The sequence below is a fragment of the Erithacus rubecula genome (genome assembly GCF_903797595.1).
Source record: "Erithacus rubecula genome assembly, chromosome: 16".
Classification (NCBI taxonomy): Eukaryota; Metazoa; Chordata; class Aves; order Passeriformes; family Muscicapidae; genus Erithacus; species Erithacus rubecula.
Window position 1 is genome coordinate 11,188,066 of NC_136668.1, and position 13,660 is coordinate 11,201,725.

Consider the following 13,660-nt stretch of genomic DNA (forward strand, 5'->3'; position numbering starts at 1 on the left):
AGGGGAAATGCTGTGCTTTCACTTGTTATTAGGAAGGAAGAAGTGGTTTAGAGAGGCTTCACTTTTATTGAAAGGAGGATGGGGTGAAAGTAAAAGACAGAAAAGGGTTTATGATTTGTGTTTTGAGACAACAGCTTTGCATATCTCCAGCAATGCCTGGCCTCAAGGCAAAAATCATACTGCAGTGCTCCCAGGGCACTGAGAAACTGAGAAAATGTTCTTATTTCAAATTTGTTCTCAGCTGGAATCGAGATAAGTCCATTAGAGCAGAATTGACAGCTTGACCCAGCTTTTTCCCTAACAAGTTGATGTGGGACAATTGCTAACAGCACTTTTTAGCCACTTCAGTGGCAGATAAGTCACTTGATGGCATCACAACAAGGGCATGAGATTTCCACTACTTAGCTTGTGTCCCAAATGAATGGAGAATAATAGAGATCTGCAAAGATGAAATCATTCAAAGGAAATAAAGCACCTTGTAAAATTTACAAAATGCTCTCACACTTGAGTACTAACACAGAAAGCTCAAGAAAAATAAAATTCTCACAGAGTAATATTTCATAATTAAAGTTTTTTTTATTTCTTCACTTTTTCTTTAATACAAAGCTTTGGCATCAGCAAATTTTATGAAAAAATAGAATGTACTAAATAATTGCTTGTGCTGCATGATCAATAAATGGTGCATAAAAATAGGTGTCTCTCTCCAAGGCAATTGGCCGGAAAGCGTTTCTTCAATAGCATTCTGCTCTGCAGGGCAGAAAAAAAGGAACAAAACATTTATGTTAGTTAGTACTAAAAAAAAGAAATTTCTGTAAAAGTAAGTTAGTGAAAAGTGACTAATTGTACAAAGCCAGAGCATTAAGAGACGTCAGATCATTTTTGTCAGATCATTCCTACAGAACAGCCAGAGGTCTGAGCACTTCTAAGTTTTTGAGGACACTCCATCTGCTACTGGAAACTTTCTCTAAGTGGTGCTATCCAACATTTGGGCTTTTTGGGCTTAAATCCACACTTACACAGTAATTTCTGACAGATCCCTAGGAAGCAAGGCAAGTTGTGCTGCTTCTGTTCCTTTCAAACACTGTCTAAAACTTTTCATAGTAGTACTAGAAGGGTATTTTGAGACCAAGAGAAAGCAGCTGGTTCCTTACTTTATCACTTAGACAATGTTTGCTTTCCTCACAACTATTGAAAAATGCATGTGTGTGTATTTATACATAATATATGTATATACCCACATATTTATCCAGTTAAATATGCATATACACACAACTCCAGAACTATTGCTCTAAATAACTGTGTTTAAGCTGTGGGAAGGACATAGCAAAAAAATAGGTGCAGAATATGTTTTTAGGTGAGTTTTAAAGCAGGATTTCAAGTCTTTTACTTGCATCAGCATATTACATGGCCTCATTTTTGCTACTGTTGTTTTTCAATAAGAAAACCTTCTCAGATTCCTCTTGAAACACTACCATAAGAAACACAGGGCATGCCAGCATTGCTTTTTACATGGAGAGCAGCATAAAAAGCAGGTATGCTGCTTAATAGAAAAAGTAATGAGAAGGAGCTGCCATGTATCTGGCATGATATTCAGCACAGAAAATTCTCTGTCTGGCACTGGGAAGTTTTAAGTGAAATAATAAACCTTAGCATTAGTGCCATTTTATGGAGAGTATTCAAAGACAGCAGCACTTGTGGAGGCTGCTCAGATCCCAGAGGATTCAGATGAAGAGCTGCTGAGGTTAAAGGCCACAGCCAAGAACCTCAGTTACCAAATAAGTGATTTTTGAAGCTCTGGTTTCTGATTGTGAGTTTTTTCAAGTCTATCTCAAGTACACACTCAATGTGCTTGCATATCAATTCCTATCTCTCAGAAAAGGAGCTCTCCTTTTATCAGCAGACCCTTTGTTTGTACTGAGGGAACATCACTGTGAAAACACTTTGCTGGAGGCCCAAAGTCCCTGCCAATGTGCAGCAGCTTATCCTTGCAGTAAAAACAGTCCCAGATCCCACTGAGCAACAAAAACAAGAGTTGCAAGGCAAGGCAGAAATGCAGCTGCTATCAGTGCCCACATCTGGATGAGACTTCCTGGGCTCCAGCTCCTCCTCCTTGCCAAGGACTGTGCAAGTGCCCAGCAATGCAGACATTCCTGTTCTACAGCTCATCTTGCCCCATGCCCTCCCAAGCTACTTTTCCAGGCAGATTAAAGATTAACTATGTTCAGCTGCAGTTATGTTACCAAATTGCTGATTGATGACTGCAACTTCAAGATTTTGACAAATGGAAAAAAAAAATCAGTAGACATGATAGGGCTATTTGAAGTTCTAAATGTTTTCTTCATGATCCCTTTTGGAATCAGCATATGAAAAGACAGGAAGATTAGCAAATTAGTGGTAATCAAAAATCTCTGACCAATATTATGGACCCTCCTGAAGATCATTAGCCTGAGATTGCCTAGACTTTTACACTGGAGACTGTAAGACATGTTTCCATTCTATTGAGGACATCTTAAACTTTTCAAATAGCAATTAAAAGAAAAAAAAAAAATCCAAACCCCTTCTCTTATCTCAAAGAAAAAAATTCCAAAGAAAATGTTTATAAAGCTGCATTTCCCAGCTGCCTTTCTTTGGATCTCACCCCACTTCTGGTAGGGAGGTCAGCACTTTAATGGAAACTCAGCTGTGTCAAGATGTTCAGAGACAAAGAAAGATGTTGACACTTTGCCTTTCCAAATAAATAATTAAAGTAAGATTAAACATATATCCTCAGCCCAGATATTATGTATATCTACATGAAAATAACTAGATGTACCTAGATCTGCAGAATAGATTTATACTTGCTCACATACAGAATTATAAAAAAAAGACTGAAAGTCATCTGCGAGGGTAATTTCTTGTCCAGCCTGCCTGGAGGGAGGCTGGGGGTTTCCATATAGGTTAAGAAAGCATGGAAGCAAGCAGCCCTTCATCTAAGAGAGAATAAACAGTACTGCATTCATTGCTTTCATCTCTCCCTTACCTAAGAGGAAAAAGGTAGTTTTCTGTTTAAACACCATTTTCCTCCCCCTCTTAGCTGAAAGTGTGCCAACCAGAAATACAGAATGTTAGTTTTTTTAAATATGAAATTTGACTATATAATTGAGGTAAAAACTGTCAAAGGTAACTGCTGGTAGTAAGTTTTGGCTCTGGCAGGTGAATTCTGAATATAGGAATTTACCTAGAACAGTGATGAAAAACTGACCATAAATATATTGCTTTCCCCTTTTCATGTCTCCACTTAGCAAAGAGATTTCCTCAGACAACCCAGCTAAATATAAATTAAGAGAGATTTTACATGTCACCCTGAAAGCTGCTGCTTACAGAGACAGTCAGGGTTGAGAAAAGCAGGAAATGAATTTCATTCCTTGAAAACTACATATTTCCCCTTTTACTGGTATTTATTCCCAATATTATCCATGACACACACCCACTCAGAAACCCACCCAGAAACATCTTGAGTATTTACTTACTCATTAGCATTCAAGCTAGCTGTGGCTTTGATGATCATGTAGCAGAGTGTGAGGGCACTGAGGAGGCCAAAACTGGCAATAATAAACCATTCTTCTGTTGACAAAGGAAAGGGAGGAAATCACTCGTGGGAGAAAGCGATGCCAATATTTCCCTCAAACACCACTGGCGGAAGGCAAGAGGCTTCTAAGCCATGACTGGCCCCAGGAGGTGAAGCAGAAGGAGGTTAAGCCACAGAGTTACTGACGGGAGAAGGCTAGCAAAGAAGAAGTGGAGAGAGGTGCAGAAAAAAAGCATGGCACAACAGTATTTCCTGGCTGAGCCCAAGGGTTAGTGATAAAGAAAAGTTACTTAACAATGTCAAGTGAAATGCAGGATCAAGGGAAAATGTAATGAAAACTCTGTCCACCCCCAAGTCAGAATGATGATTGTCAGGTTGGGTTAGGTTTGGTGAGATGCAGCTCTTTCACATAAACACACCTAAAGTACTGTCACACTGCAACTGTATATTTGCCCCCCTCCCTCCTGAATTTATGTTATAGTGTTATTCAAAACCCAACAAAAATCAGGATAGCTTGCTCAACAGTAAAACACAACTAGAGTTTTCTACTTAATATACCCACATAAAATTTATTTCAATACAAGGGTGGACACAATACACACATATTAAATAAAAACTAATATGAAGAAGTCTATTAAAGAATCTTCACTATTCAAAATTCTCCCCAGGATCAACCTGGCCTGCATTAACAGTTCAGAATACAAACCCTGTTATTGAATACAGCTTTTGGTTTAACTCCCATGCATCAAAGAATGCACCTGTCATCCATAAAATACAAACATTTCAAGAACCCTTTCTAAAGTTTTACTTTATAAACATCATCAGAATGAACTGTTGGTGGTTTTACCCTGGCATCCCATCTGTGCACAAGCAGCACTACAGCTGGGAACAGACAGTAAAAAACACCTTCTGAGAAGGCAAGCAATAAAAAGTGAAAACTACAGTTTTCCCACCCATGATAAGGAAGCAGCACAGCAACAGATCTGTTCTTGTTCAACACACCTGAGTGCAAGGTGAACCAGAGGTTGAACACTGGATGGCAAAGTGACTAACTGGCTTTGTGGAGAATCCTGATTTTATATGTGGATTTTTCCATCTCAGATCAGGACATTTCTAGATATGGACTACTTTTTAATGCAGTGAGGCTTTTTGTTTTAATGAGACATTTACTTTGCTACAACATCAAAGGAAACACTTGAACTGCATAGGTTTCACTGCCTTGTATACATGTACCAGTGGTAGTGCCACTAAGTTCAAAATCTAGATCACAGATGCACATAAACATAGTATGTGTAGAAAATTAGACTGTTGTATTGCATGGATTCTATTTTTTGCAATTCAGCCAGAAAAGCAACCATGCACCCATCAGGTCAAGACTGTACAGCATATGGATAACTTATGCAATTCCACAAACACTGTATTTATTATAGTGCTATTGTACATTAAAAATCCTATGTAAATTCCAGTCAGTGGAAATTTTCCATGCTGCTCTTATGGATAAGAGCTTTCAAGCAGCGCAGGAACAGTCTTCTGATGTTATAAAACACTTGGACAATACTCAAATGTTGGTACATCAAATGCTTCTTTAATTCACAAATTTTTTAAGAAAAATCACCTGCTAAGTGACGTCAGAATTCCAGTAGCAATGTTCTCAGGGGAAAAACTGTCTGCAGAAATAGCTATCAGGCTAAAATATTTATATGTGTAGGAATTATTGCATGTAAAGTATTCTGAAGGGATAAATAACAATTTTGGCAATCCGGCTTCTTGTGCTGGTTACCAAATTCAGGAAGGTTATTTTGGTGCCATTTCAGTTCATCCAGGGTTTTTTGCACACGGATCTAAATGGATATACCATTAATAATGGAAGTGCTGGCACTGTCATACCTAGAGTTATTGGTTCCAATAAGGAGCATATGCCTCTTGCAGAGACACTGAGGTCACCTTTGTGCCTGCAGGGACATCCATCACCAGGGCTCTGCAGCGCAGAGGGACACACACACACACAGAGCACAGAAGCCACAGGAGGGTAGCAGGAGGCAAAGGACACTTACTTGTCACTGCAATGTTGATCTCTCCTGACCTGGGTGTCAGCTCCCCGTCCTGTGGCAGCTGTGACATGCCCGAGGAGCGCAGGGGCTCCAGGCTGAGGGAGCTGTCGGTGCCGAAGTCGCCGAGCGCCGAGCGCCTGCTCGCCGGCTGCCCCCGCGCCAGCCTCTCCATGTCAAAGGCAACGTTATCTGTGCAGGGCACGTTGGGCTGGGCACAAACACAGCTCTGGGTTACACTGCTGGATGCTGCACGTGCAGCACACACACACACACACTCAACAAAACCACTCACGCAGCCTTTGACCAGCTGCTGCGGCTGTCCCGGGGCCACACAGGAGAGAAACATGAATGGACAACTTCTACCTCTTCAAGAGGAGAAGGAAACACATGAATGAACAACTTCTACCTCTTCAAGAGAAGGAAGAAGCAGAAAAAAGGATTGGAATACAAGGAAGGGACTCAAGTACACTTGTATCATAGCCTATGCCTGTATGGCTTACCACAACCATGATAAACTCTGAATTCTGCATCCTCTTCTAAAAACTCAGGAATGTCATTAACTGCAAAAACAGGTCATCCACAAAATATCTGCTACTATTTCTTAGGAAATGTGGAAATTTGCAACTGACACAGCTAAAAATGGAGGCCTCATTATTCTCACTGTCTTGAATCAAAAACCACTTTAGACAGTCTCTCCATATATTCTTCTCTTACTCTGAAAAGAGCATCACTCCCACTTTGCAATTTTTCCCTCATACAGGAAAGATTAAAAAATCTGCTTTGAGGTTTCACTGCTATCCCTTTGTAAACTGGTCAATGAAAGCAGTCCTTGGGGATCCCATGAGGCATGAACTGCTTGAGGAAAACTCACTGGCCTTGGCTAGGGTGGGCTTTTAATGTGCAAATTTAAGACTGCCTACAGGAAACTACAAGAACAAGAGAATCAGAGAGTAAATTTAACAAGGAAGAGTTGAAAAGACTTGAGAAAAAGGAAGATTATAGAGAATTTAGCATATTTCCAGTAGATAATTGTCATAAACACAAATATAAGAATATATTCTCAACTACCAACCAGGGAAAGAAGGAAAAACAATGAATCAGCACCGAAGAAATTTGTAAAAACCCCCAAATATTTTCTAAGTGCACTGGAACAGCCTTCCCCCTCTCTCCCCTACAATTAATCTTCCTATTCTGGGTCTCAGACATGGGAGGAAGAGTTGACAACTGAGCAACTTACCACAATTCCCAGTGCTTTCAAAATGTTCAGTTTACACATCGGACATGTACAGTGCTCACTGAGCCATGGGTCCACACAGATTTTGTGGAACACATGCCTAGAAGAACAGAGAAGACACATACATAGTTTGTAAACAATTCTATTTTGTACAATGAAAACTAATTAAGCTTTTGGATAGTTGCTTTTTAATTTTAAAATACATGCAACTCTTAGAATTGCTGGTATTCTGTGCTAATTGCAGTAAGTAAAAAAAAAAAAAATTAAAAAATATTGCTTGTTGTCATCCTTTATTAGTAGTTCAATTAGGAGGAAATGCTTGAAGATTTTAGTTCTCCCCTTGCCTCTCCCCCTCTTTGATTGTGGCTATGAGTAGTAGATGTAAGGTAGAAACAATGTAATGCCATTTCCACCATTACCTTGTCTACAGCCTTGTCTCAGTTTTGATGCAGAATCTGACCATAAACTTGGTAGGAAGAGCACAGATCCAACACCTGTCAATTTTGCTCACAAGTCAGTGGAACCAACATAAACACATTCCTGTTTGACTTTGAAAAGGCTTTTATAATTATCACACTGAAGTAAAAAGGCTTTCCCTGCCATCAGTATTTCTTGATATCAAGAAGAAAAACATGTCCATCATCATACAGTTGTCATACAAATAAAAGCAGAGGCAAACTGGGCTTTCAGAGATGGAAAGGCAAATTGGGCTCTTATTTGCACAGCAAGGAACTCTGCAATAGGCAACAGTGTGAACTGCCTCCTACATTGCATTCAAAATCTTAGTCACATACATGAATATAAATCTAAGTGTTGGGATTGATATAAATCAGTATAACAAGGAAGGACTATGCAGAGACCAAAACAAGGTACATAAATTAAAGAAAGTAAATGAAATGCCCTCCTAGCTTTTCAAAAGGCAAAGAACTTTTCAGAGCATATTAATGGCAGAAATGGGTACCACAGGATTGTCTACCCAATATAGCTTTAGCAAATACTCACAATAACCCAGTCTGAGTAACTGCCTATGGTAATTCCTGTGATAAGAGCCCTGATCCTTCATTTCCAGTGGTGCTGACTGCAGAGCCAGTAAGAGCAGGCACACCCAAACAAAACTGGTGATCATGACAAAGATCAGCAATTACAAGGGTGCTTAGGCAGTGAAGAGCTGTGCTCTGGAGCCAGCAGGGAAAGGGGCAGAACAAACAGCTCTTGCTATCCATCTGAGGCACCAGCAGGGTCTGAAGAGGTGGCCATGTGTGCCCCCAAGGCAGCATAAAGCTGAGATTCTCTCTCACCATCCTTGCTCAGGTTACACTTGTGCTCTGTGCCTCAGAAAGCTCAGCATGAAATCTGGGAATTCTTTGCTCCCTATCTCTTGGGATTTTAAAACTAAAATGAGACCTAATGAGGCATGCTACCAGACAATTCTCTTTTAAATCTCTGGAAAGCAATCTGAAACTGTTAAACATGGCAAAAGACATTATATAATTATTGTCTATGTCTATTCAGGCTGATGGAGGGACTAAAGAATATCAACATAATTAAATTCTAGGCAGCTACAGCTGTATGTCCTACCTGCACTAACTAAAGATGCAAAATTAGGGTGCAAAATAGTCAACAGAAGATGGACAGATGGACACCAAAAGAATTTTGCTTATCTCTATCCCAGATAACACAGGAATAGAAACTTAAAAGAACCTCAATTAGTCACTTGCCTGTGCCCTCTAGCAAACTGGGTACCACAAAAAACAGGGTATGTACAGTGTCTTCTGTTCAAATCATCATCCAAAATAGACTCACTTCAATTATTATTAAGTCTCAATGCATTCCCTTTATTACTCACAACACTACAGGAAACAATGTTTAGAAACTCTAGGTGATACATAATGGTTTGAAATATTCTGAAACATAGAGAGATGCTATTTTTCTATGTTAGGCAAATGATGACTTTTATTTTTTTATGTTTTAAGTCTCTGGAGTCCGTATTTTAATGTAGAACAAACCTGAAAATCTAGTATTTTGGGTAAGGGCAGACATCAAGACTCCACAGAAGTATGAAAACAGCTTTATTATACCATTATTGGCTAATCAGTGCTGTAGAAGCACTCAGATCAAGTGAAGCAGGCAACTGATATAGATGCCAACATGCATCCACTAAATACTGTGAGTTATTTTAAAAAGTCATTAGCACTTTGATATATTTATATACACAGCCAAATTGTTTTTGTGACCTCCTAATTCTTTGCTTTTAGTTCCTAAATCTTCAAAGATGTTTATTAATTTGATTCAAAGAAGTGCAGTTCTCCAAAGGTTATTGATTTAGAAAGCATGGCTCTGCCTACTATTTACACAATTTCTCTACCTCTTAAAATGTTTGCTGATAGCATCACTGTGGCTCAGGCTCTGTCTGGATTCCTCTGTTTGCAAGAGTGAAAAAGCAGTTATGACGACAGCAAACAATTATTTTAAAACCTCACCCTGACAAAGCAAGCCCTTGCAATTACTGCTGTCATAAACCTCCTCCATCTTCCTATTTCTGTCACTGGTATTCCAAGCCCATAAACGTGATGAGTTCCCAGGGAGCTGCTCCTGGTCACAGCAGCTGCAGACGCTGCCCAGGAGCCACCCTGGGGACTCAGGTGTGACACAGCCCCGGGCTGGAGGGAGCAGGGCCAGCAGCCAGGCTGGCAGCACTGACAGAGCCTCCCATGTGGGCACAGCTCCAGGCAGGTCACCTGCAGGTATTTTTCCACTCTGTCAGCACACCTCATCCAGTTGCCCTCCAGCTGGTAATAAACACCATAACACCCACTCTTGTACAACACAGCTTCTTTGCAGCATTTCACAGGGGAGAAGGTGAGGTAGCAATCTCTGCTGGTGGTGTAAGGCCTCCAAATTCACACATCACAAAAGGAGAAGGGTTGAATGATTTATGAGTGCTGCTCCCCTAGAGCTCACCACCCTTCCCTGCTCTCAGTGCAGCATCCACCAAAGGTACCCTTTGCAGGATTTTTGGCCACTGCTGAAGGCAGCTGCTTCCCTGGCCCTGGGATCCAAGGCACTGCAGGAAGCAGAAAGGATGCCATCAAGACTCTATGTTAATTTGATCTTAAAAATAAAATGTTTGCAGCAGCACAGAATTAAACACAAAAGTCTTAAAATTTAGTTTAGTCACTTTTGTCACTTTCCTCCTTCTTGCCCAAGACAGGAATTAAGACTTTTGCTCAAAAGCCATTTATTTTATAGTATTTGCTATGCTTTTAATTGTTTTCCTACCTTGTTAATTTCTTCCTTCCACCCTTGGCCACTTTTCTGCCCTTCCCAATGTCATTTTCTGTTCTTCCCTAAACTGTAACTTTGCTCTCCCTTTCCCTTATTCTTTACTAATCCTTCACACTACCCACTCCTGACCACTTTTCACCTTTTCAGCCTCTAGATGCAACAGTGTGATGGTAGAATAAAACTATCTGAATAAAGAAAATTGTCCATGAGGTTTGTCTTTTGCTAGGATCTCTTTGACAAATGCTTCCTCTATTTACTTTTCACTTCTATAATGACATTCACAAAGGACACATTCCTCAAGCCACCATTGGAAGCCACCTAAAATAGGTGGCTGCTTGTCCCTCTGTGCACTAAAGCTATAGGTATGGCCATAGGCTGCTGGTACTGAACATCTCTCTTTGAAGCATAAAATGAACTACTGCAAACAATGCAGTTAAATTTCTACCATTTTCACTCTAGTTTATTTTAAAATTTGCCACAGTTTCCTGCACGCCACAAAACTTTGCATCACAAATGTGGTGTTTTGCTACAGAATTTTAGGTGCAACTTGCTCAGCTGCTGTAGATTTTGCCTGCTGTTTGTCTGCCCAGACCAGATTTCTCTGCTGAAGCACAGTGTGACAGGACATACTTAACTGAGGAGAACAACTGTGCTACTAAAGAGAAAGGCTACTTTTAAATTGATGAAAGCAGCAAAGATGTCACATGTCAGTGGTTCCAACTGTCTAATGATTACAGCTTCCCCAACAAGCACAGTAAGAAGAAATTCTAGCCTTTTACTTGCTTCCTCTTGGTCAAGTAATTTTCTCCATGGTTTTCTTGCAATTCATCTTCTCATCTGGCTTACAAACTCTCTTGTAGGCTTTGTTTTATTGTCTGTGTGCTGTTTGGTTTTTGTTTGGTTTTTTTTTTTTCTTTTAACTAACATTGTATGCTGCACTAAAATGGAAGGTTGAAATATGAGGAAGTAGAAAGGAGTTAAATCTCCATAACAAGATTTGGGGAGAAGCATCTCAGGCACTGAAAACTGAAAAATCTCACATGGAATCTGAAATTTATTGGGCCTATCTTTGAAGATACTAGTTGGCATTTCATCTCCAAATATAAAAATGTCTTGTGGAAAGCATCCATCTCACTGTTTGTGTCTAGCCTAGATGGTTTTGCACTCAGCTTAAAAGCTGGGATGCAGCAAATGAAAAGTGAGAAGTAAAAAAGAAGTAGAAAGCGAACACAAAAGTTGTCATACAACCTTCAGCAGGAATGAAATCTGAGCCTTTGCTGACCTTACACTCTTGTGAAAAACAGAACAGAAAATGATCTATACAAGAGCCTTGATCTCTCCTTTACATGGGAACTGCACTGGGGCAGGCTGTGCTGAGGTGGCAGCCAGGTGCACCTGCATGCAGCTCCCTGAGCAGCTGTAACTATCCCCAAGAGCACAGAGCTTCTTGCCTGCAGGACTGCAGCTCAACAAAGGTGTCAGAAGAAAAAGGACTTTCCTTTTAATTTAAAAAATAAATCAATAATCACCTTGTTTAAATGGTCTGGGTATCAGCAACGTATCCACTGCTTGCACAGGGGCAGTTCTTTAACTGGCTTTTAATTCCAGCTCTGCCTTGTGCTCAGTGGGAACAGTTGTTTTCCTCCCCCAAAGACTCATTTTCTCTTTACTGGCAAGGACCTCCTCCTGGCCTTTGCTCAGTATCAAGAGAAAGGCACAGAGGAGTGGGACTTGTGACCTTTCATTCCATGTCCTTGAGCCTCACAGCAGAGCTACACAAGAGAGGCTTTCTTAAGAGGCAGTTTACAAAACAATCATCTCCGTGGTCCAAGACTGGTGTGCAGTTCCCAGAAGTTCCTCCTCTAATTTCTGAATTACCTTCTGCAGAACATATCCAAAGAGCAGGGCTTAATTCACCTACACAAGCTTCATGTGAGATTGCAATAAATGATGTAACTCTGAAATCCTTACTTTACACTCAGGAATACATTTTTCAGAGCAAGAGCACATTGGTAAAAGTGACCAAACTTTAAAAAAGAAACGCACACATCCACATGACCAAAAGCTCCCAAATCTTTTCAATCTAAACTCTTCTATTCTTGAATATTTCAATGAGAGTTTCTAAATAATTAGTTGTAGGGTATTTTAGCTGAACAACACTGAGAATCTAAAACAGGTCATTGTTTCCTGCTGTTCTAGCAGTAAGGAACACAGAAGAACAGTAAACTGAATTAGAGTTTGGCTTCGGAAGTATAATGCACACATATTTTGACCAGTAAGATATAAAATGATACTGTTTTCCTTTTATGATGATGGAAATACCCTGCATATTAGAAGATATTCAAGTTACTCAGAACAGCCTGCAGGAGGATTTAGAAGACCAATAACGAGCTCTTATGTGCTGCTGCTGCCTGACTGGAGATGGACTCCAACACATGACTTTGCTGCTTCTGGAGTATCATGCAGAACCATTCATGTACCAAGCACAAGCCAGGTTACTGGATCTGGCTGCACATATACAACCTAATTTACATGTGGGTTTTGTGTCTGGAGATGAGGAGAAAGCTTTGCATTTCAGAACACATGGGAAAGATGTCCTTGGTAACGCTACCAAAATGTATGATTCATCAAAATCAACCACCGGGTGGAAAAATATTTAAAAGCATTTCTCAAAGGAAAATGTCCCAAAACAACCCAAGAATGGGATTGGAATGGAAGCAGACTGAAAACCTGTAAATGTCAACACCATGCTATAAAAGGGGGAGGAAGTTGTTACATTTTAAGCAGCAATGCAGAATCACCAGCAAGTACAAATCTTCAGACACGAGCCAAGATCACACTGCATTGAAGAGACCGAAGACAGATGACAGCACAGTGGTTGACTAATGTCAGGTGGTATGAAGGTTGCAAAGACTGCATTTCCATTCCCTACAGTTTCAGGAACAGCAGACAGTTGTTGTACATCTACAGGGCAGAATGCTGCAGCTGTACCTGGCTCATTATACTGAAGTGCTTTGAGTCTGCCCATCACTTGGTCCTTAAACCTGCACTCCTTCTCCTCACTGCAATCTCAATAGCTCCATTGATAATATCTTTATTATAATTCTGTTTAATCTCCACTGTCCTAACAGTGCCAGCACCCACCTTCCCACCTTCTGGCACCATGGTCTAAAATAAAGTGGCTGTTATTAGGACTGGAAACATCCAACAAATGCATTTGTGAATTGCAATGCATCTATTACATGAAATGAAACAAAAGAACACCAAAAGAGAATAGTTTCCAAACAAAGCAACTTTATTATCTTACTTGCATGGCAAAATGCGAACAACATCGTTCTGCTTGTAACTCTCAATGCAGACAGCACAATGATCAAAGTCTGGGTCTGTTTCCTAAAATGAATAGAATGAGAATTCAAGTCAAGAGTTGAGGCTATGACAAATGTCAAAGTAGTTGTGACTAGTACATGAACTGCACTGTGCCAAGTGGCTGTTACTAAATTATAAACCCAATGACTGGATTAT

At 40.2% G+C, this 13,660-nt stretch overlaps 1 protein-coding gene across 2 annotated transcripts in view; it reads right to left on the reverse strand.

Moving 5' to 3' along the window:
- Window positions 1-554: 554 nt before the first annotated feature.
- RNF130 (ring finger protein 130) overlaps window positions 555-13,660 on the reverse strand; it is a 41,744-nt gene continuing 28,638 nt past the window's right edge. The window contains exons 5-9 of one of the 2 annotated variants that reach the window (XM_079319698.1): window positions 13,446-13,528; window positions 6,857-6,953; window positions 5,623-5,827; window positions 3,510-3,603; window positions 555-747 (exon numbers count right to left, since the gene is read on the reverse strand). In XM_079319698.1, coding sequence (XP_079175824.1) covers window positions 732-747; window positions 3,510-3,603; window positions 5,623-5,827; window positions 6,857-6,953; window positions 13,446-13,528 — 495 coding nt within the window. In that variant the 3' untranslated portion in view covers window positions 555-731. Of the gene's footprint in view, window positions 748-3,509; window positions 3,604-3,648; window positions 3,764-5,622; window positions 5,828-6,856; window positions 6,954-13,445; window positions 13,529-13,660 lie in introns of those variants that run through there. The other variant, XM_079319699.1, reaches the window with a different exon arrangement.